This window comes from Geotrypetes seraphini, chromosome 5 (assembly GCF_902459505.1).
Source record: "Geotrypetes seraphini chromosome 5, aGeoSer1.1, whole genome shotgun sequence".
Taxonomy (NCBI): Eukaryota; Metazoa; Chordata; class Amphibia; order Gymnophiona; family Dermophiidae; genus Geotrypetes; species Geotrypetes seraphini.
In genome coordinates, this window is record NC_047088.1 from 271,323,377 (window position 1) to 271,344,957 (window position 21,581).

At 45.8% G+C, this 21,581-nt stretch overlaps 1 protein-coding gene and 1 long non-coding RNA gene across 2 annotated transcripts in view; one reads left to right on the forward strand and one right to left on the reverse strand.

Annotated features, from left to right (window-relative positions):
* Positions 1 to 282: 282 nt before the first annotated feature.
* Positions 283 to 21,581, reverse strand: part of LOC117361073 — a 34,298-nt gene continuing 12,999 nt past the window's right edge. The window contains exon 3 of the long non-coding RNA XR_004539589.1: positions 283 to 632. This is a non-coding gene — a long non-coding RNA (uncharacterized LOC117361073). The remainder of the gene's footprint in view (positions 633 to 21,581) is intronic.
* Positions 16,453 to 21,581, forward strand: part of SLC4A3 (solute carrier family 4 member 3) — a 198,634-nt gene continuing 193,505 nt past the window's right edge. The window contains exons 1-2 of the mRNA XM_033945918.1: positions 16,453 to 16,569; positions 17,314 to 17,486. Of these exons, the coding sequence (XP_033801809.1) occupies positions 17,339 to 17,486 (148 nt within the window). The 5' untranslated portion in view covers positions 16,453 to 16,569; positions 17,314 to 17,338. The remainder of the gene's footprint in view (positions 16,570 to 17,313; positions 17,487 to 21,581) is intronic.

The following is a 21,581-nucleotide window of genomic DNA, read 5'->3' on the forward strand; positions in this document are numbered from 1 at the left end:
CGTGATTTCATAAAAGGGGGGCCTAGGTTTGATGCTGTTTATGACCAGTCATCAGTAGTAGTAAATAGGCCCATCATTCTTGAGCACTTGAGTTGTCAATCCCTGGTCAAGAGATCCGGTATAAAGAGCCTTATTTGCAGTTTTTCCGCTGTGCCTCCCTTCACTCTGTGCTGTTCTACAAATCCTTACTTCGTATCAAAGCAGATGGTCAGCCCTAGAGAAGAAATGTAACAAGGAGGGGTATGGGGAATCTCCCCAAGAAACACGCTGTTCTGCTCGTATCAAAACCTTTAATACAAAACAATCGTGAGTCATTTAAAATATATAACAAGGTGGAACAAACAAGCCACCTGCCTGAGTGCAACCTCCACTAACAGTCTTGGAGCTCTGGATGATAATCCTTGATTCTTTCACGATAGCAGTAGTCTCTTCCATCCTTGACCTTGTTGGATTGAAACTTGATATCTTGCAATCAGACATATTTGAGACAGGAAGTAGACTAATGAACATCTGACAGGGTGGGCTTCAGGAATGATGTGTCGATCATCAAGATAAGTATTTAATCTTCCCTTCTAGTGCAATAGGAACATCATTCTTCAACATTTGGGACATATCAAAACAGTTCCCAGAATCTAGGATGGGACAGATAAGCAAGTTTCAAGTTTTTATTTGTATTTGATGAATCGCTTATTCAAGTTACTAAGCGATTTACAACTTCATAAAACAAGTTTATATAAGTAAGCAAAATAACTTAAAACTAGCAGTTTTAAGACATACACGACATAGAGGGATAAAGTTACATCTTCATAGCTTAAGAAAATAGACAAAAAACAAGGAAAAAACAATGGGATGGGTAAATAAAACTGAACTGTAATGTCTTCATCTAGAAGAAAGAAAGTTAAAGATTGAACGCGTCTTTAAAGAAGTAACTTTTTAGAAGTTTTTTGAATTGGCTAAGCCTGTGTAAAGTACTGAAGACCCAAATGTGGTGTTCAAATTGAGCTGCTACATCTACCCTATAAAACTTTGTGAAAGAATGGAGGGTGGGCCATGTGGCTGCTCTGCAAATTTCCTCTGCCCAGGACGATGCTACTCACCTAGTAGAATGCACCCTTCCAGAGCCAGGATAGAGGTTGAAGAAATAGCCATATGATTCCATTTAAAATGGTCACTCTTACCTCTTTCTCTGGTCTTCCTGCTGGAGAATTCAGAAATAGGTCTGGAAGTGGACGAAAGAACTCAATCTTGTACCCCTCCCATATGATGTCCAGTATTCAGCGGTCTGAGGTGATCTCCGCCCATGCCTTCCATTAAGCCATCAACCTCCCGTCTATCCTTGGAGGTGTGATTCCTGTTTTGGCATTATAAGTGCTTCTTGGAGGCCGTTGTGGGAACACTTGGTTCCTCTAAGTCTTTGTCTTAAGCCTTGATATGACCTCTCAGCAATACCTCCCCTCTGGGGGGGTCTTTGCTTGCTGTCTGGCAAAGACTTTGGCTTACAATCATGCACCCTGGCCATAAGATCATTCAGACCCTTACCAGAGAGCAGTTGAAAGGCAATTTGCTCAGAGTAGCCTTAGAGGAAGAATCCCCTGTCCACTGTCTGATCCACAGCATTCTGTGGGTGGAAACAGCATAGGCGGAGACCTTGCTCAGCACTCTGATTAGATCGTACAGAAACTGGTGATCCACGTCGGTATCCACTCCTGGACTATGGTGTAACTTTGAGTGGCAAGCACATGCGATGTATGATGCTGCTGTTACAGCCTTATAAGAACATAAGAATTGCCGCTGCTGGGTCAGACCAGTGGTCCATCATGCCCAGCAGTCCGCTCCCACGGTGGTCCATAGGTCAAAGACCAGTGCCCTGACTGAGTCTAGCCTTACCTGCGTACTTTCCGGTTCAGCAGGAACTTGTCTAACTTTGTCTTGAATCCCTGGAGGGTGTTTTCCCCTATAACAGCCTCCGGAAGAGCATTCCAGTTTTCCACCACTCTCTGGGTGAAGAAGAACTTCCTTACTTTTGTACGGAATCTATACCCTTTCAACTTTAGAGAGTGCTCTCTTGTTCTCTCTACCTTGGAGAGGGTGAACAACCTGTCTTAAGTCTATTCCCTTCATTATCTTGAATGTTTCAATCATGTTACATTACATTACATTACATTACGGATTTCTATTCCGCCTATACCTTGCAGTTCAAGGCGGATTACAAAAGATTTGACTGGACATTTCCAGTGATGATCACATTACAGAGGATTTTACTGGACATTTTCCAGTGAGGATACAAATTTTTTTTTTTTTTTTTTCTTGGGGAACTTATGGGTTGGATAGAGAACTAACAGTGCCTAGCAGTGTGATATTAGCAAATGGAACACAGTTAGAGTAGGCAAGATTACAATCTTTTTATGGTCTGTTTACTTGAAGGGTGATTAGGTGTGATACTTGGGGGAGGAATGTCTGATGGTAGATGAGTTCTGTCGAGGTAGGTGAATTATCTGGAGGTAGGTGAACTTAGCTGGGGTAGGTGAAGTGGTTTAAGGTTTTTGGATGAATTTTTTAAAAAGCAGGGTTTTGATTTCTTTACGGAATGTTTTGAAGTCGTCCGATGTTGTCAGCAGGTTGGAGATGGAATGGTTGAGTTTTGCTGCTTGTGTTGCCAGAAGGTTGTCAAACATTTTCTTGCGTTGTGTGCCTTTGAGTGGAGGGAAGGCAAAAGGATTTGGGGTTCTTCTTTGTCTCAGTCTCCTCTTTTCAAGGGAGAAGAGGCCCAGTTTCTCTAATTTCTCACTGTACGGCAACTCCTCTAGCCCCTTAACCATTTTAGTCGTTCTTCTCTGGACCCTTTCGAGTAGTACCATGTCCTTCTTTAAGTACGGCAACCAGTGCTGGACGCAGTATTCCAGGTGGGGGCATACCATGGCCCGGTACAGCGGCATCATAACCTTCTCCGATCTGTTCGTGATCCCCTTCTTAATCATTCCTAGCATTCTGTTTGACCTTTTTGCCACCGCCGCACATTTCACGGAGAGGTCCAACCCCAATGCTACGGCTTCAAATTGCCTCTTAAGGAAGAAATTCAGCCTGCAGTCCTGGGTATTTATTTATTTAAAATATTTGTAGCCGGCATATCCAACCATAATAAAATGGAAACAAACAATATACATAGACCTACTCTTTCAATACTGCTCCCCCTTTACTGGGGAGGGAGATACGATTGGTGACCTGTACCACCAGGGAATCCACCTTCAGTGGCAGGAATAGCTGCAGAAAATCAGTGTCCATCAGATAAAGTTTCATCATGGCCTTAGCCAAACGCATGGGCCTCTTTAGGACCTCCCAATGGTCTCTTAACACCTTAGTAATGTCTGGATGAGGGGAAAAGCGTGTGATCTGAGATGTAGTGCTGCTTATAAGTGAGCACCAAGCACTAGAGATCTGAGGAGACTTTATTTTTAATTCATGAAGAGACTCTAATTAACTCTAGCAGCACTATAGGCTTAAATAGCCTGCATATAGTCCACCGAGGTCCAGGGCTGCCACCTGATTGGGATCTGAGCCTTTCAGGCGTGAAATGGATTCCCCAACTACTGAGGAGCAGGACTGGGAAAGTAAAGGCATAGAGACAGAATCTAGTTCATACCATGAGAACGGGCTATTGGGCTTGATGGACCATTGGTCTGACCCAGTAAGGCTATTCTATGTTGTTCTGACTAGACCCCCATCTCTTGTGCATGGCTCATAAGAACATAAGAACATAAGTAGTGCCTCTGCTGGGTCAGACCACAGGTCCATCACGCCCAGCAGTCCGCTCCCGCGGCGGCCCAACAGGTCATGACCTGTCTGAATCACCCCTTGGTTTCTCATTGAAGTCCTATCTTCCCATCCAATTCTTGACCCTTTGTCCCCGCACCCCTTTCAGTACCCTACGATCCCTTTGTCCCTCAGGAATCCGTCCAATCCCTGTTTGAATCCCTGTACTGTATTCTGCCTGATCACTTCCTCCGGGAGCGCATTCCATGTGTCCACGACCCTTTGGGTGAAGAAAAACTTCCTTGCATTTGTCTTGAACCTATCCCCCTTCAGTTTCTCCGAGTGCCCCCTCGTACCCGTTGTCCCTCTCAGTCTGAAGAACCTGTCCCTGTCCACCCTCTCTATGCCTCTCAGGATTTTGAAGGTCTTTATCATATCTCCCCTGAGCCTCCTCTTTTCCAGAGAGAAGAGACCCAGCTTATCCAGCCTCTCAGCGTATGGGCAGTTTTCCAGCCCTCTTACCAGCTTCGTTGCTCTCCTTTGGACTCTCTCAAGTACCGCCATGTCCTTCTTGTGGTGCGGCGACCAATACTGAACGCAGTATTCCAGATGCGGGCGCACCATCGCCCGATATAGTGGCATGATGACTTCCCACGTCCTGGTTGTGATACCCTTCTTTATGATGCCCAGCATCCTGTTGGCTTTTTTCACCGCTGCTGCACACTGTGCGGATGGCTTCATTGATGCATCCACTAGCACACCCAAGTCTCTCTCAAGTCCGCTGTCTCCCAGCAGTGCCCCCCCCCCCCATTTTGTAGTTGAACAACGGGTTCTTATTCCTATATGCATGACCTTGCATTTCTCAACGTTAAAGCGCATTTGCCATTTGTTTGCCCAGTCTTCCAGCTTGTCCAGGTCCCTTTGCAGGTTCTCACACTCCTCCCTGGTCCTAACTCTGCCGCAGAGTTTGGTATCGTCCGCAAATTTTATAACCTCGCATTTTGCCTCCGTTTCATTGATAAATATGTTGAAGAGTAGCGGCCCCAGCACCGATCCCTGCGGCACACCGCTCGTGACTCCCCGCCAGTCAGAAAATTGGCCCTTCACTCCGACCCTCTGCAGTCTACCTGACAGCCAGTGCTTGATCCATCTGTGTACATCCCCGCCCACCCCGTGGTTCCACAGCTTCTTAAGCAGCCTTTCATGTGGCACCTTGTCAAAAGCCTTTTGAAAATCGAGGTAAATGATGTCCATGGGTTCCCCTTTGTCCACCTGACTGCTTATTCCCTCAAAGAAGTACAGTAGGTTCGTAAGGCATGACCTTCCCTTACAGAATCCGTGCTGGCTTGTTCGCAGTAAGTCATTTTTCTCGATGTGTTCGCAAATGTTGTCCTTGATCATCGCTTCCACCATCTTCCCTATAACTGAAGTCAGGCTCACCAGCCTGTAGTTCCCGGGGTCACCCCTCGATCCCTTCTTAAAGATAGGTGTGACATTCACCAGTTTCCAGTCCTCTGGCACCTCTCTTGTTCTCAGGGATAGGTTACAAACATGCTGGATTGTGCCCGCTATTTCCTGTCTTAGTTCCTTTAGAACCCTTGGGTGGATCCCGTCCGGTCCCGGTGATTTGCCACTTTTTAGCCTGTCTATCTGTTTGAGGACCTCCTCCTGACTTACCTCTATATGCTCCAATTTTTCGGCTTGTTCCCCCCTCATGAGCTCCTCTGAGTCCGGTATATTGGATGTGTCTTCGCACGTGAAGACCGACGAGAAGAACGTGTTCAACCTCTCAGCTACCTCTTTGTCCTCCTTAATCACTCCTTTCCTATCCCCATCATCCAACGGCCCCACCTCCTCTCTCGCTGGTTGCTTCCCTTTTACGTAACTGAAGAATGCCTTGAAGTTTTTCGCCTCCCTGGCCAGCCCCTCCTCGTATTCCCTTTTTGCTTTTCTAACCTCTCGGTGACATTCCTTTTGGCAATTCCTGTGCTTCTGGTGATTTTCCTCCATTGGGTCCTTTTTCCATCTCCGGAAGGACACTTTCTTGTCACTTATTGCCCTCTTTACTTCAGTTGTCATCCAAACCGGGCTTTTTGACCGCTTGTTCTTACAGCCTTTCCTGAAACTGGGGATGTACAGGTTTTGTGCTTCCTGCAGGGTGTCCCTGAATAGGGTCCAAGCGCTTCCTACAGTCTCCATCCTAAAGCTGTTCTTGAGCTTCCTCCCCACCATTTCCCTCATGGCAACATAGTTCCCTTTCCTGAAGTTGAGCGCAGTCGATGCGGTCCTCCTCACTATGGGTGTCCCTCTTTCTAATTAGAATCTGATTGCGTTGTGATCACTGTTGCCTAATGGTCCTCCCACTTCTACCCCTCTTGCAGGCCCCCTTAATCCGTTAAGGATGAGGTCAAGAGTAGTTCCCCCTCGCGTCGGTTCCTTGACTAGTTGCTCCATGAAGCAGTCCCTCACAGCTTCTACGAATTCCGTTTCCCTGGCGCAGTTGGAGTGACCCGTACTCCAGTCTATCCCCGGGTAGTTGAAGTCCCCCATCACTGTTACATTTCCAGTACTGCATTCCTGCTTCAGTTCCGCTTCTAAGTCTTGTCCAACTGCATCTGGCGTACCAGGTGGACGATAATACAGCCCCAGTTTTATGTCTGCACCTTTGGATCCTGGCAATTTGACCCATAGTGATTCCAGCCCCTCTGCCTTTGTCGCCGTATCCATCCTGACCGAGTAGATAGAGTCCTTTATGTATAGTGCTATGCCTCCCCCCTTCTTGTGGGTCCTGTCCCTCCTGTAGAGCTTGTACCCTGGCAGCGCCACATCCCATTGATTGTCTTCTGTCCACCAAGTTTCCGTAATTCCAATTACATCCAGGTCCTCCCCTTTGCTTTTTTTTTTTTTTAATTCTTTATTTATTTGATTATTCATTACAATACCTTAGTAACAAACATTCATGAATGAGCACAAAAAATGCAAATGTAAATTCCATATAAGGAACAACAAAATATATAAGGAAACTAATCAACCATGTCCTAGTCCTATCGCTGATCGCCAGTATTTTAAAGTAAAACATCAAATCAAATCTATCTGTCTACTATCTAGGAACAGGCAAATGGCTTTTATATATATTATACATCATCCTCCAAAAGTAAAGTCAATATTAGAAATTAAACTTTCAGCAAAGGTTTCTCTTTAATAAAATCTTCCAACTGGACTGGGTCAAAAAATACATATTTATCACTTCCATACGAAATCAGGCATTTGCATGGAAATTTCAAAAAGAAAGTGGCTCCAACTGCCAAAACCTTAGGCTTTAGCTGAAGGAACTGTTTCCTTTTGAACTGAGTTTGTCTAGAGACATCTGGAAAAATTGTCACCCGTTGACCACAAAACATCTCTTGTTTTTTCAGGAAATATAATTTTAAAATATCTTGTTTTTCAAGCTCTGTCTTAAAGGTCACGAGAAGAGTTGCTCGTTTATCAATTATGTCTTTAGATGACTCCAAAAACTGTGATACATTCAAACTATCAGGTGACACTATTCTATCCATTCCACCTTCATCTGCCTTTTCCTTGGAGTCTCTTGAGATGTAATATAGGTTATCAACCTCAAAGGTCTCCACTTTAGCATAATATAATATCTCCCTCAAATACATTCTCAAGAGTTCCATCGGGGACAGGTAATGTGTGATTGGAAAATTTAACAAGCGAAGATTTTTAACTCTGATAGAATTTTCCATTTTTTCTAATTTAGCATGTATCATCATACTATCCTTTATATTAGAAACAGCACTAGCTTGTAAAATACCTACTTTTCAACCTTCACAGCTGTTTCTCCAATTTTAATATCTTGCTCTTTAATTTTAAGTTACATCAGATGAAAATTGACATAAGTTCAAAACGGTTTTTTATAATGATGACTCTATTCTGTTAATGCTAAGCCAAACATCATTTAGAGTGATCACTTTATCCCTGGGGAGAGCGTCCGAGCCTTGCTCAGTAATCATCTGTACTGGGGTTAGTTCTTTAGCTTGGTCCAAGGATTGTCCTGAAACCTCCAGTCCAGATAATAAGGATAATTGAGAGGAAGAAGAAATTATTCCTTCCTTAAAAGAGGAAGGAGATTCTTCTAACCGTGAAGAATATAATGGTTGAGGAGGTGGTGTTGGTTGTGCATGGCTCTGCTGAGGGAGAAATGTGCCCTTAGTGGGGGAAACCCCTGGTACAACCAGCACCATAGTAACATAGTAAATGACGGCAGATAAAGACCTGAACAGTCCATCCAATCTGCCCATTGGTTATACCCATTAAAAATACATGATTAAATTAACTTGTCACTTCTTTGATATTTCTGGGTCATAGACTGTAAAGTCCACCTGGTATTGTCCTAAGTTCCAAATGCTGAAGTTGCCATCCAAGCTCACTCCAGCCTATCTAACCATCCTGTTTGCAGGATATCTACCATTAACTTTGGCCAGTAACATCCTCATGTTCCAAGTTAGTGGAGTTCCCATTGATGTCCTCCCCAGCCCAATCCTACACCAAATCATCACATATGGGACACAGACCATGCAAGTCTGTTCAGTACCGGCCTTAGCTCTTTAATATATATCCTTTGTTTTCCAATTAGAAATCCTCTATGTTTATCCTACGCTTTTTTGAATTCCATCACCGTTTTCCTCTCTACTACACCCAAGGAGTCACTGAAGCTACAGTAATTCAAGTTCGCTTTGTACATCATACTGATGAATTCTGGAGCAAAACCCTGTCCAGAATTTCCACAGGGCCCCTGCAGGCGCTCCTGTGGTCCTTTCTAGGGTTTATGGCTGATGTATGGCTGTACTTCACCGGGAATGCACTTTTCCCATTTCCCAGCTCCAACTGGGATGTTACTCCTGGCACTTGAGTCATCTGGGACCCAATACGTGCAAAGGGACTAGGGGAGACTAAGCTGATGGCTTCCCCCTCCCCCCCCCCCACACACACACATGCTGTGTGGCATGCGAGACTAAATGGTCCTCGGCTAGCCATCAAGCACAAATCTAGCATGAATCCTGAGGAGTCCATTTGATATAAGTTTGTGCCAAATTAAGGTGTTTTGAGGCAGTCTTATTTCAAAATTGGGAAATCTGAGATGGCCATCATGGCAGAGATTTTGACATTAAATGTAGTCCGTGCTTAATGGGGACCCAAAAAATTCTGAAATTAGGATTTTAGGAGTGGGGGACCCTGACACTAGCCACAGAAACCTCTGCAAATCACTTTAGGAGACAACAAAGGACTTCTGCTTTTTCGGACTGTCCATTCAGTCCCACCAACCAGACTCAACCCTCAACCCCTACTGCAAACAGGGGAAGACCCTGATCCTAATGAAAAACCTCTGCCTGTGCTAAAGATTTCTGTGGACAAACCTGGAGCAAGCATAGTAACATAGTAGATGATGGCAGATAAAGACCTGAATGGTTCATCCAGTCTGCCAAACCTGATTCAATTTAAATTTTTTTAAATTTTTTTTTTCTTAGCTATTTCTGGGCAAGAATCCAAAGCTCTACCCGGTACAGTGCTTGGGTTCCAACTGCCGAAATATCCGTTAAAACCTACTCCAGCCCATCTAAACCCTCCCAGCCATTGAAGCCCTCTCCAGCCCATCCTTCCCCAAACGGCCATATACAGACACAGACCGTGCAAGTCTGCCCAGTACTGGCCTTAGTTCAATATTTAATATTATTTTCTGATTCCTAGATCCTCTGTGTTCATCCCATGCTTCTTTGAACTCAGTTGCCGTTTTCCTCTCCACCGCCTCTCTCGGGAGCACATTCCAGGCATCCACCACCCTCTCCGTAAAGTAGAATTTCCTAACATTGCCCCTGAATCTACCACCCCTCAACCTCAAATTATGTCCTCTGGTTTTACCATTTTCCTTTCTCTGGAAAAGATTTTGTTCTACGTTAATACCCTTTAAGTATTTGAACGTCTGAATCATATCTCCCCTGTCTCTCCTTTCCTCTAGGGTATACATATTCAGGGCTTCCAGTCTCTCCTCATACATCTTCTGGTGCAAGCCTCCTATCATTTTCGTCGCCCTCCTCTGGACCTCTTCAAGTCTTCTTACGTCCTTCGCCAGATACGGTCTCCAAAACTGAACACAATACTCCAAGTAGGGCCTAACCAATGACCTGTACAGGGGCATCAACTCCTTCTTCCTTCTACTGGCTATGCCTCTCTTTATACAGCCCAGCATCCTTCTGGCAACAGCCACTGCCTTGTCACACTGTTTTTTCGCCTTTAGATCTTCGGACACTATCACCCCAAGGTCCCTCTCCCCGTCCGTGCATATCAGCTTCTCTCCTCCCAGCATATACAGTTCCTTCTGATTATTAATCCCCAAATACATTACTCTGCATTTCTTTGCATTGAATTTTAGTTGCCAGGCATTAGACCGTTCCTCTAACTTTTGCAGATCCTTTTTCATATTTTCCACTCCCTCTTCGGTGTCTACTCTGTTACAAATCTTGGTATCATCTGCAAAAAGGCACACTTTTCCTTCTAACCCTTCAGCAATGTCACTCAAACATATTGAACAGGATTGGCCCCAGCACCGAACCCTGAGGGATTCTACTACTCACCTTTCCTTCCTCCAAGCAACTTCCATTAACCACCACCCACTGGCATCTGTCCGACAGCCAGTTTCTAACCTAATTCACCACTTTGGGTCCTAACTTCAGCCCTTCAAGTTTGTTCAACAGCCTTCTATGAGGAACCATGTCAAAGGCTTTGCTGAAATCTAAGTAAATTACATCTAGCATATGTCCTCGATCCAGCTCTCTTGTCACACAATCAAAAAATTCAATCAGTTTCGTTTGGCACGATTTACCTTTTGTAAAGCCATGTTGCCTCGGATCCTGTAACCCATTAGATTCAAGGAAGTACACTATCCTTTCTTTCAACAACACTTCCATTATTTTTCTAACAACCGAATTGAGGCTCACCGGCCTGTAGTTTCCTGTTTCATCCCTGTGACCACTTTTATGAATAGGGACCACATCCGCTCTCCTCCAATCCCCAGGAATCACTCCTGTCTCCAGAGATTTGTTGTACAAGTCTTTAATAGGACCCTCCAGAACCTCTCTGAACTCCCTTAGTATCCTGGGATGGATCCCGTCTGGTCTCATCGCTTTGACCACCTTCAGTTTTTCAAGTTGCTCATAAACACCCTCCTCCATGAACGGCGCAGAATCTACTCCATTTTTTCAAGTAACTTTGCCAGACAATCTCGGTCCTTCTCCAGGATTTTCTTCTGTGAACACAGAACAGAAGTATTTGTTTAGCACATTTGCTTTTTTCTCCTAATATCGGTTCCCAGCATTTTTTAGTTTAGAAATTCCATTTTTCATCTTCCTCCTTTCACTAATATATCTGACAAAATTTTTGTCTCCCTTTTTTACATTTTTAGCCATTTGTTCTTCCGCCTGTGCTTTCACCAGACGTATCTCTCTCTTGGCTTCTTTCAGTTTTACCCTGTAGTCCTTTCTGCACTCCTCTTCTTGGGTTTTTTTTAATATTTCACGAACGCCAACTCTTTCGCCTTTATTTTCTGCGCCACTAGTTTGGCGAACCATATCGGCTTCCTTTTTCTCTTGTTTTTATTTATTTTCTTCACATAAAGGTTCGTAGCCATTTTTATCAAGTTTCAAGTTTCAAGTTTATTTGGTTTTACTATACCGACCATCAAATAAATATCTGGCCGGTGTACATTACAATAAAAATATAAATTAAATAGGGAAGGGGAGTTAAAATATTCTACATTTAGGGGTACAAATAGTGTATATTAAGACATAGACTAGACAAACTTGATGGTGAGGGAAGAGGGTTATGGAAGGGTAAAGTTACAATGTGGAGAGAAAAGGGAGAAAGAGGGGATGGGAAAACAACATTTGGGAAGGGAAAAGTCATTAGAATAAAATTTGTGATGTTAAATGAGTGAAGATGACTGAGAGTTAGCTACTAAACAGAAATAAAAGCATCACGGAATAGGAAAGTCTTTAAGCCTGTTTTAAATTTATCTAATTGTTGTTCATCACGAAGAAGTTGTGGTAAAGAATTCCAGAGCATTGGGGCAGTAACAGAGAAATTTATTTTCCGTGTGTAATAAAAACTTTTGATGGAAGGGATCAGAAGAAGGTTTTGATTTGTGGATCTTAAGGTACGAGATGAACATTGAGGGATGAGAAGTTTGTGTAGAAATGAAGGCAGATGGGAGGATTTTATTTTGAAGGTCAGGAGAATAATTTTGTAAGTAATTCGATGGGCCACAGGAAGCCAGTGGGCATCTTTTAGAATTGGGGTAACGTGATCATATTTTCCTAATTTATAAATGAGTTTTATTGCTGTATTTTGAATCAATTGAAGACGTCGGATTTCTTTATCGCTCCTTTCAGCTTAGACCACTGTCTTTTCACTTCTCTATGTCCTCCCATCCTAACAGCTCTTTCTTCAGGTACTCTCCCATTGCATTAAAGTCCGTACGTTTGAAATTTAGGACTTTAAGTATCGTGCGGCCGCTCTCCACTTTAGCCGTTATATCAAACCAAACCGTTTGATGATTGCTACTTCCCAGGTGAGCACCCACTCGAACATTAGAGATACTCTTTCCATTTGTGAGGACCAGATCCAATATTGCTTTTTCCCTCGTGGGTTCCGTCACTATTTGTCTGAGCAGAGCCTCTTGAAGGCATCCACAATCTCCCTACTTCTTTCCGATTCCGCAGACGGAACATTCTAGTCCGCATCCGGCAGGTTGAAATCTCCCAACAGCAGCACCTCCTCTTTCCTGCCAAACTTTTGGATATCCACAATCAGATCCTTATCAATTTGCTGCGATTGAGTCGGAGGTCTGTAGACTACACTCACATAGATAGAAGTTCCATCTTTTCTTTTCAGAGCGATCCATATCGCTTCTTCCTCTCCCCAGGTTCCTTGCATTTTAGTCGCTTGGATATTGATTTTTACATAGAGAGCTACTCCTCCACCTTTATGACCATCTCTGTCCTTCCTAAAAAGATTATATCCCGGTATGTTTGCATCCTATCCATGTGATTCACTGATAGCGACAATATCTAGATCTGCCTCTAACATCAGGGCTTGCAGATCATGAACTTTGTTGCTTAGACTGCGAGCATTTGTGGTCATCGCTTTCCAGCTATTTTTCAGTGGTAATCTCCTTTTTCGTATAGATTTTTGTTTTGTTTCACTTTCCGTTGCCATGCTAAGAAATGAGTTGCTGATATTGTTTATGTTGTAATCTTTTCTTTTGCCGGGGGTGGTCTCTATAATTGAGCCTTGCTCTTACAGAAATGGTCCCCAAGCTCCTCACTGTTAATGCAGGCTTGCCAAGCAGGTGCCCTTCCCTTTGGCTGCAACCTTCAACCGTTGGAGTTTGTATGAGATGTCCCGAACCCAGGAGCCTCAAGACCGGATAGCAAAAGCTGTAATTAAAAGAAAAATAAACAAGTTCCTTTCAACTTGTGGGTTAGAGAAGGGAGGCAGAGCAGAAAAAATGTAACTAAGGCTCTGTACACAGGATCTCATGACCAGGGATTGACAACCCAAGTGTTCAGGAATGATGGGCCTATTGCACTAGAATAAAAATTATGTTCATTGCCCTTGGTATCCTGTCTGGTTTTCTATTTTTTTTAATTCTTATACTCCACAGGATATCTTACTTAGAACCAACACTTACAATTGATTATATTAAGACTGCTGATGTCAAATGTCTCTTGTTTGTTTAATTGAATATATTAGTGGCACTGAAGCTGAATGTCTCTTGCTTCTTCTCCACTCAGTTCACCGTTACACCAGCCGTCACATCCATCACCCCCTCTCTTCCCACCTGCCTGCAGCTTCAAAGGTCAGGTCGAAAGCACCTTATAGCAAAAGTAAAAAAGAGAGAACCTCCATGCCTCCTTCTGCAGTCACCCCTACAATCCAGGAAAAAGATGAGGAGGAAGGAGCATCTGAGACCCTAAGCCTGCAGAAAGGGTCATCACAGAGGGCAAGTATGATCCCTGTTGTTACCTGAAAGAGAGAATTTGCACATGGACTGATAATAGTAAGGAGATTGTCTTCTGGGTGAACTAAGGATGGGCACATCATTGATGTGATGGTTATAATGGTTGTGGCAATGGAGATATATTCCATCCAATCTGCCCAACAAGATAAAACTCATAGAAAACCAAGCAGGATGATAAAGGCAATGGATCTCTTCTCGCAAAAGGAAAGACTAAAGAGAATGGGGTTGTTTAGCTTGGAAAAGAGATGGCTGAGGGGGGATATGATTGAGGTCTACAAAATCCTGAGTAGTGTTGGACAGGTAAAAGTGATTCAATTTTTTGTCACTCTTTCACAAAGGGGGGGGGGACACTCAATGACATTACATGGAAATACTTTTAAAAGAACAAGAATAGTCCAACTGGGTCAGACCAATGGTTCATCTAGCCCACTATACTGTTTCCACAGTAGCCAATCCAGGTCAAGAATTTCAGAGAAATAGCAGAGCTGGACACCTGGCAAACAGGTCCTAAGGCTACCCTGGAGGTTAGTGGCAGGAGCTCGAGCAGGTTTGGTTTAGCTGAAGAGGAAGGTATGTGAAGGAGTCTGTAGGACACTACCACTTCCCCTTAAGAACACTCCTTCACAGTGTTAGGGCCACCTAGTCTCACCAGGGGGAAGTGGCATGGGAGGGCATGACCCAGGAAGTATAAAAGGCCAGGCCACCGCTAGGTTAAGGGAGCTGCCACCTGGAAGCTGAGAAACTTTGACCACCTTGTTCAGGTAGGCCAAATTGAGCTTAGAACCTTGAAAAGTTGGTGTTTTGATCTGGAGGGCTAGCATTGTGTGGATCTGAGAGGAGAACATTCCGGGGCCCTGCAGGAGACCGCTGTCAATATCCATTTGTCATTGCCTCTATAGTTCCCTACTCTGCGTACCTGGGGTGGCGGTGCCCCTCCCCTGTCCTCTTCCCCGCCCCCTGTCCCTTCCCCCATACCTCTTTAATATTCCTGGCATGAGCAGCAACTCCAACCTGCTGTTCGCACCAACATCGGCTCTTCCTCTGACATCACTTCCTAGGCGCGGGTCCAGGAAGTGATGTCAGAGAAAGAGCCAACACTGGCACAAGCAGTAGGTTGGGGTTGCAGCTCACACTGGGAACTTTAAAGAGATACGGGGAAGGGAAGGGGCACGTGCTTGTGGTAGTGGGGCAGAGAGGAGGACGGGAGCCGGTGCCTGGGGTGGACCCCCCCCCCTTACTACACCATTGTCCTGTCTGTTATTTGAACAGGGACTGTTTCTTGTGTGTTTAATATACAGCGCTGTGTACGACTGGTATCGCTATAGAAATAATAAATAGTAGTAGTACCACTGAGTAACTTCATCATAAGAACATAAGAATAGCTTTACTGGGTCAGACCAATGGTCCACCAAACCCAGTAGCCCGTTCTCACGATGGCCAATCCAGGTCACTAGTACCTGGCTAAAACCCAAGGTGTAGCAATATTCCATGCTACCAATACAGGGCAAGCAGTAGCTTCCCCCATGTCTTTCTCAATAACAGACTATGGACTGTTCCTCCAGGAACTTGTCCAAACCTTTCTTACAACCAGCTACACTATCTGATCTTACCACATCCTCTGGCAATACATTCCAGAGCTTAACTATTCTCTCAGTGAAAAAAACATCTCCTCCTATTGGTTTTAAAAGTATTTCCCTGTAACTCCATTGAGTGTCCCCTAGTCTTTGTAATTTTTGACGGAGTGAAAAATCGATCCACTTGTACCCGTTCTACTCCACTCAGGATTTTGTAGACTTCAATCATATCTCCCCTGAGCTGTCTCTTTTCCAAGCTGAAGAGCCCTAACCATTTTAGTCTTGCCTCATACGAGAGGAGTTCCATCCTCTTTACCATCTTGGTCGCTCTTCTTTGAACCTTTTCAAGTGCTGCTATATCTTTCTTGAGATAAGGAGACCAGAATTGAACGCAATACTCCAGGAGAGAGAGAGTTGCAGATCTGGTCCTAAGAAATAAATGAACTTTGTTTGCTCCTTGCTAGGTAAGAAAGGGGGTTACATCTATCACATCTCTTCTCCAGGCTGAAGAACTGTAGCCATGTTAGCTTTTCCTCATTGAGGATGGAACAATTTCTATAGGAGAAAAGGCTAAAGAGCCCAGGGCTGAGGGGAAATATGAGTGGAATGGATATTTAGCCTTCTTCAATGTGAACCGCCTAGAAGTCATCTGACTATGGAGGTATAGAAGAATTAAGTTGTTATTATTATTATTTCAGATACTAGGTTCATGCTGTGGAATTTGGTTGCTAGAGGCTATGATCACTGCCATTAACATAGGTGGGTTTCAAAAGAGTTTAGACAACTTCCTAAAAAAAAGTTCATAAATCCATTATTGGCCCTCTAAGCTTGAGAAAACCACTGCTTATCTCTGGACAACATGGAACGCTTGTAACATTTATGTAAAACATGATAGATTGTCATGTTCACCCAGGAAAGGTTTTGCTGAGTATTTAGGACCCAGGCCAGCTCCTGTGATACAGCAGACGCTCGCTCCTTGGTCTGAACATTGAAGGCAGATCTAAGAGTTTTGCATATCGTTGTGTTTTTGCAGTTTTCCTTGAGGAGTGATGAGGAAACATACACGGGTTTTTCTTCTGATAGTCTTCAGGTAGAAACAGAAAGTGCTTTGAAACCACAGTGTGAACAAGTCAAACTAACGGAGTATGAGCCCCGAATCCTTGCAGAAAGGTAAGTTATTGGTTGAGCCTGGTGACCCTAAGCCAGAATCTAGTATCCAGAATACTTGGAGGACTTGAATGTAAATCACTTTGAATAAAAGTGGTATATAGAAAATGTAAATAATAAAATAAATAATGCTTCTTTGGGAGATACCAGGTTTGGTTTCTTGTGCATGCTCATAAATGATGGTATTGCAAGGTTCTGTGCCGGAGCACCATTGCAGTGTCTGTATGCACACTCCTGCGCATGCTCATAAATGATGGTATTGCAAGGTTCTGTGCCGGAGCACCATTGCAGTGTCTGCATGCACACTCCTGCGCATGCTCATAAATGATGGTACTGCAAGGTTCTGTGCCCTTAGCACCATTGCAGTGTCTGCATGGATTCACGCGCATACAACTCTAGTTTTCTTTGGCACTGAAATATAGCCGCCGCTAGCACAGACCCTGTGTGCATGGATTCGATGGGCTCTCTTACATTAACACATGATTTTTGCACAGCCCATTTACAGTTAATTTCCTTGCTCCATAGAGAAGGAATTTTTATTTTACAAGTGCCCACTTTTTAGAAATCTAAAAGCAGGACTTGGGGACTTGAGGGAAAAGTAGTTCTGCGTGTTCTTTGTGCTCGTACGTGTATTACGAATACATGGTGCTTCCATGTACTTGTAGCTTCTAAATTTGTTGCATGCATGCAAGGCTGTCATCCAGTGTGCCTTCTAGGATTCATTGTAGGATCTGCTTGCTTTCGTAGTCAGGAAGGAGACTGGAACACTCAGATGCCCTGGAGCCAGGGAGCGAGTGGTCAGAAGGAGAACATTTGCATTGGCAGCAAGACCACCCTGGAGCCCACAAGCTACCAAAGAGTGCCAACGGATGAGGCTGAGGCTCAGATGCTGGTCAGTGCAGACCTGGATGACATGAGAAGTAAGAGAATAGATAACTGTAGCACATGCCTTACTTATCTAGACAGTTTAACCAGCAGCTGGACGACACTGGCTTCTGAATTTCAGTTGTTTATTGCAAGATAATTATGAGCAATTTATTTGCAGTATATACCATAGATGCTTTGTATTAGATAATAATAATAAAAATAATTTTATTTCTTATATACCGCTATACCATAAGTTCAAAGCGGTTTACAACAAGTTATCTCAGGACAAGCAGGCAGGTATTCTCACTAGTGGGTGACGTCATCCAACGGAGCCCCGATGCGGACATCTCACAAACATACTTGCTTGTAGAAACTTTTAGAAGTTTCGAGTTGCCCACACCGCGCATGCGCGAGTGCCTTCCCGCACGATGCACCGGGCGTGTCTCCTCAGTTCTTTCTCTTCCGCGGAGCTGAGAAGTTTGCCTTCGAAACTCTCTGCACGAAGTTCCTTTATTGTGCCTTCTGTGCCCGCGGTTTTGAGTTTTTTGAGCTCATTATCGTTGGCTCATGTTGCGTTTTCTTGTTTTTAAAAAAAAAGAAAATTTCTTTCGATCGTTCGACTGGGCAGATCGCGTGGCCGTGGCCCTGCGGCTTCGACATTGCGGCGGAGCTTTTTCGACCTATGTCCCGGCCTGTTACCGGTTTTAAAAAGTGTGTCAAGTGCCAGCGTGTGATTTCGTTGACGGACCCTCATCGATGCTGTCTTCAGTGTCTCGGGCCTCAACACCTTCCAAAATCGTGCCGGCCTTGCTCCACACTTACAGCACGTGCTTTTAAGTGTCGCTGTATTTTGTGGGAGTCGCTGTTTAGCATGGAGGCGTCCCCGGTGTTGCCCTCTTCACAGAGCGCCACGCCTTCGACTTCCGATTCTACATCTTCGGCCTCGAGTCTGCGCAAGCCTGCCTCGTTCGTGCCGGCTTCGACTCCGACGCATGCTGCGGTGACTTCCGATGTCTCCTTAGGTCAGGTAGTGCAGCCTCCCATCCCTCCAGTGGTGCTTAAGGTTCCCAAGGCCTCTAAATCCAAGCCCCCTGGCAGCCGAGTGACCGATGTCCGTGCGGGAGGTCCCATTGCTGATGTGGATCCCTCTTTGCCGGCATCGTTCCACGCCTCGATGGAGAAGCGATTTGTCGAGTTCTTTACTAAAATTGGGCTGACGCTTCTCTCCCAGATCCAGCCTGGGCATGCGGAAGCCTCCCGCGAGATCGAGCCGCCTCCGGTGCCTCCTCGGCGCACACTCTGGGAGCAGAGTCTCGGCGAATATCTGGTCTGGCTTCGGGGCATGTCTCGCAAGGAGCAGAGTCTTTGCCCATGCCACCTTTGGAACCGATACCCTCGATGCATGGCTTGCCTGGCCCGGAACCTTCCTCCGCGATGCCGGACCTCGAACCTTGGGGGGGGCCTCGTCTCAGCCTTTGCTGCTTCGATCCACAGCCTCCAGTCCCATCTACTCGGTGGCTGCCTCGTCTGGGTGTCGCTCGCCTCGTCGCTCCAGGCCTGCTTCTCGACACAGCTTCGGTCATCGATCGAGGCACTCATTGAGGCACTCATCGAGGCATTCATCGAGACACGCCTCGCCTTGTCGGAAGCAACCTTTCTGGGAGTTTTCCCCAGAATACTCGCCCCCTCCTCCTATGCCGGAACTCGAGGACTGCGGGGGTTCGTTCTCTCCATGCCGGTCCTCGGCATCAGCGGACCAGGCCACCTCATCTTCCTCGAGCCCGCCTCGAGGCCCGGCCCTGGCGGACCAGTTGTCATTCTCGTCCTTCCTGAGGCAGATGGCGGTGGATCTAGATGGATTCGGGTTCCAAGTTCTCAAAGGAGTATCTGGAGACGATGCATCTTCCTCAACCTCCTGCCAAGTCTCTCTGCCTGCCTCTACATAAGCTTCTGGACCAGACTTTCATGAGATGCTTCGAGACCCCATACTCCATCCCGGCGGTCCCGGGGAAGTTGGATGCTCCATACCGCACAGTGCACCATAAGGGCTTCGACGGGGCACAGCTCTCGCACCAGTCCCTCTTGGTTGAATCCTCTCTGAAGCGGTCTCATCCCTCCAAGGTCTATGCTTCCACTCCTCCTGGCCGGGAAGGAAACACCATGGACAGATTTGGCAGGCGCATCTACCAGAACTCGATGATGGCTTCAAGTCCTGAATTACAGCTTTCATTTTGCAACCTACTTTGAGTTTTTTCTAACCATTCTTCAAAAGTTTTTGCCCTATCTGGACTCTCAGGCTCGCTTCGAGTACTCAGAGGTACTGGCGTCATTGTCCCAACTCTGCCTGCAGATGATGCAATCGTCTTACGACGCTTTTGAGCTCTCGGCCAGAGCGGCTGCTTGTTCGGTGGCCATGAGACGCTTGGCGTGGCTTCGCACCATTGATATGGACCCGAATCTCCAGGACAGGCTGGCGAACGTTCCCTGTGCGGGAGCGGACCTTTTCGACGAGTCCATCGAGGCGGTGACAGAGAAGCTGTCCAAACATGAAAACATAGTCTTTTCAGTCTATTCTCCACCAGAAGCCCAAGCCTGCTATCTCTCGTCCGTCTCGTCCTCCCCCGCCATTCGGCCGCCAGTAAAGAGGCAGCATCAGCAGAAGCCCCAGCAAAAACCTCAGCCTTCTACTGTCCCTAAGGCTCCCCAGCCTTTTTGACTGTCTCGTAGGGAGCATAACTTCCATCGTTCTGCCCTCCCCGCTTTTTCCCATCGGAGGTCGTCTCCATCATTTTTACCATCAATGGACGACTATTACCTCCGACCTCTGGGTCCTTTCCATCGTAAGAGAGGGATACTCTCTTCAGTTCCATCATGTTCCTCCGAAACATCCTCCAAGAGAGTATCCATAGAAACATAGAAACATAGAAGATGACGGCAGAAAAGGGCCATAGCCCATCAAGTCTGCCCACTCTAACAACCCTACCCCCTTGAATTTACCCCCCTAGAGATATCCAGACCGCCCTTCTTCTTCGGGAAGCTCAGGCTTTGCTCTGGCTTCGGGCCATCGAGCCGGTCCCTGTGGACCAACAGAACAAGGGTTTTTACTCCCGGTACTTCCTTGTTCTGAAGAAGATGGGCGACCTGCGTCCTGTTTTGGACCTCAGGATGCTCAACAAGTTCCAGTTCAGGGAAAAGCTTCGCATGTTGACCTTGGCTTCTCTCTATCCCCTCCTCGAGCAGAATGACTGGTTATGCTCCCTGGATCTCAAGGAGGCCTACACTCATATTCCAGTCCATCCGGCCTCCCGTCAATACCTCAGATTTCGGATGGGACACCTTCATCTTCAGTACAGAGTGCTTCCTTTCGGCCTAGCTTCGTCTCCCAGAGTCTTCATCAAGTGCCTGGTTGTGGTGGCCGCAGCACTCAGGAACCATGGTCTACAGGTTTTTCCCTACCTCGGCGACTGGCTCATCAAGGATTCCAAGTCTCAGGGGGCCGTCCGGGCCACTCAATCTGGTTTCTGCAGAGTCTGGGATTCGAGATCAACTTTCCCAAATCCCATCTTCAACCTTCACAGACTCTTCCCTTCATCGGAGCTGTTCTGGATACTATTCAACTCAGAGTGTTCCTTCCTCCTCAGCGCCTGGCGGCTCTTCTTCATCTTTGTCACTCGGTCTCTTCTCGCCCGTCCATCTCGGCGAGACACATGATGGTGCTCCTGGGCCACATGGCCTCTACGGTTTACGTGACTCCTTTTGCCAGACTTCACATGCAGATTCCTCAGTGGACCCTGGCTTCTCAATGGTTCCAGATCTCCGACCCTCTGTCTCGTCACATTCAGGTCACTCCTGCTCTGCTGCAGTCGCTTCGCTGGTGGATGCTCTCTTCCAATCTTTCCAGAGGTTTGCTGTTTCGCATGCCTACCCATCAGAAGGTCCTCACAACCGACTCCTCAAACTATGCTTGGGGGGCTCATCTGGACGGTCTCCGCACCCAGGGCTATTGGACGAGTGCGGATCATCTGTGCCATATCAATCTCCTGGAACTCAGGGCGATTTTCAATGCTCTCACTGCTTTTCAGCATCTGCTTCACGACATGGTAGTCCTCATTCGTTCGGACAATCAGGTCGCCATGTATTATGTCAAA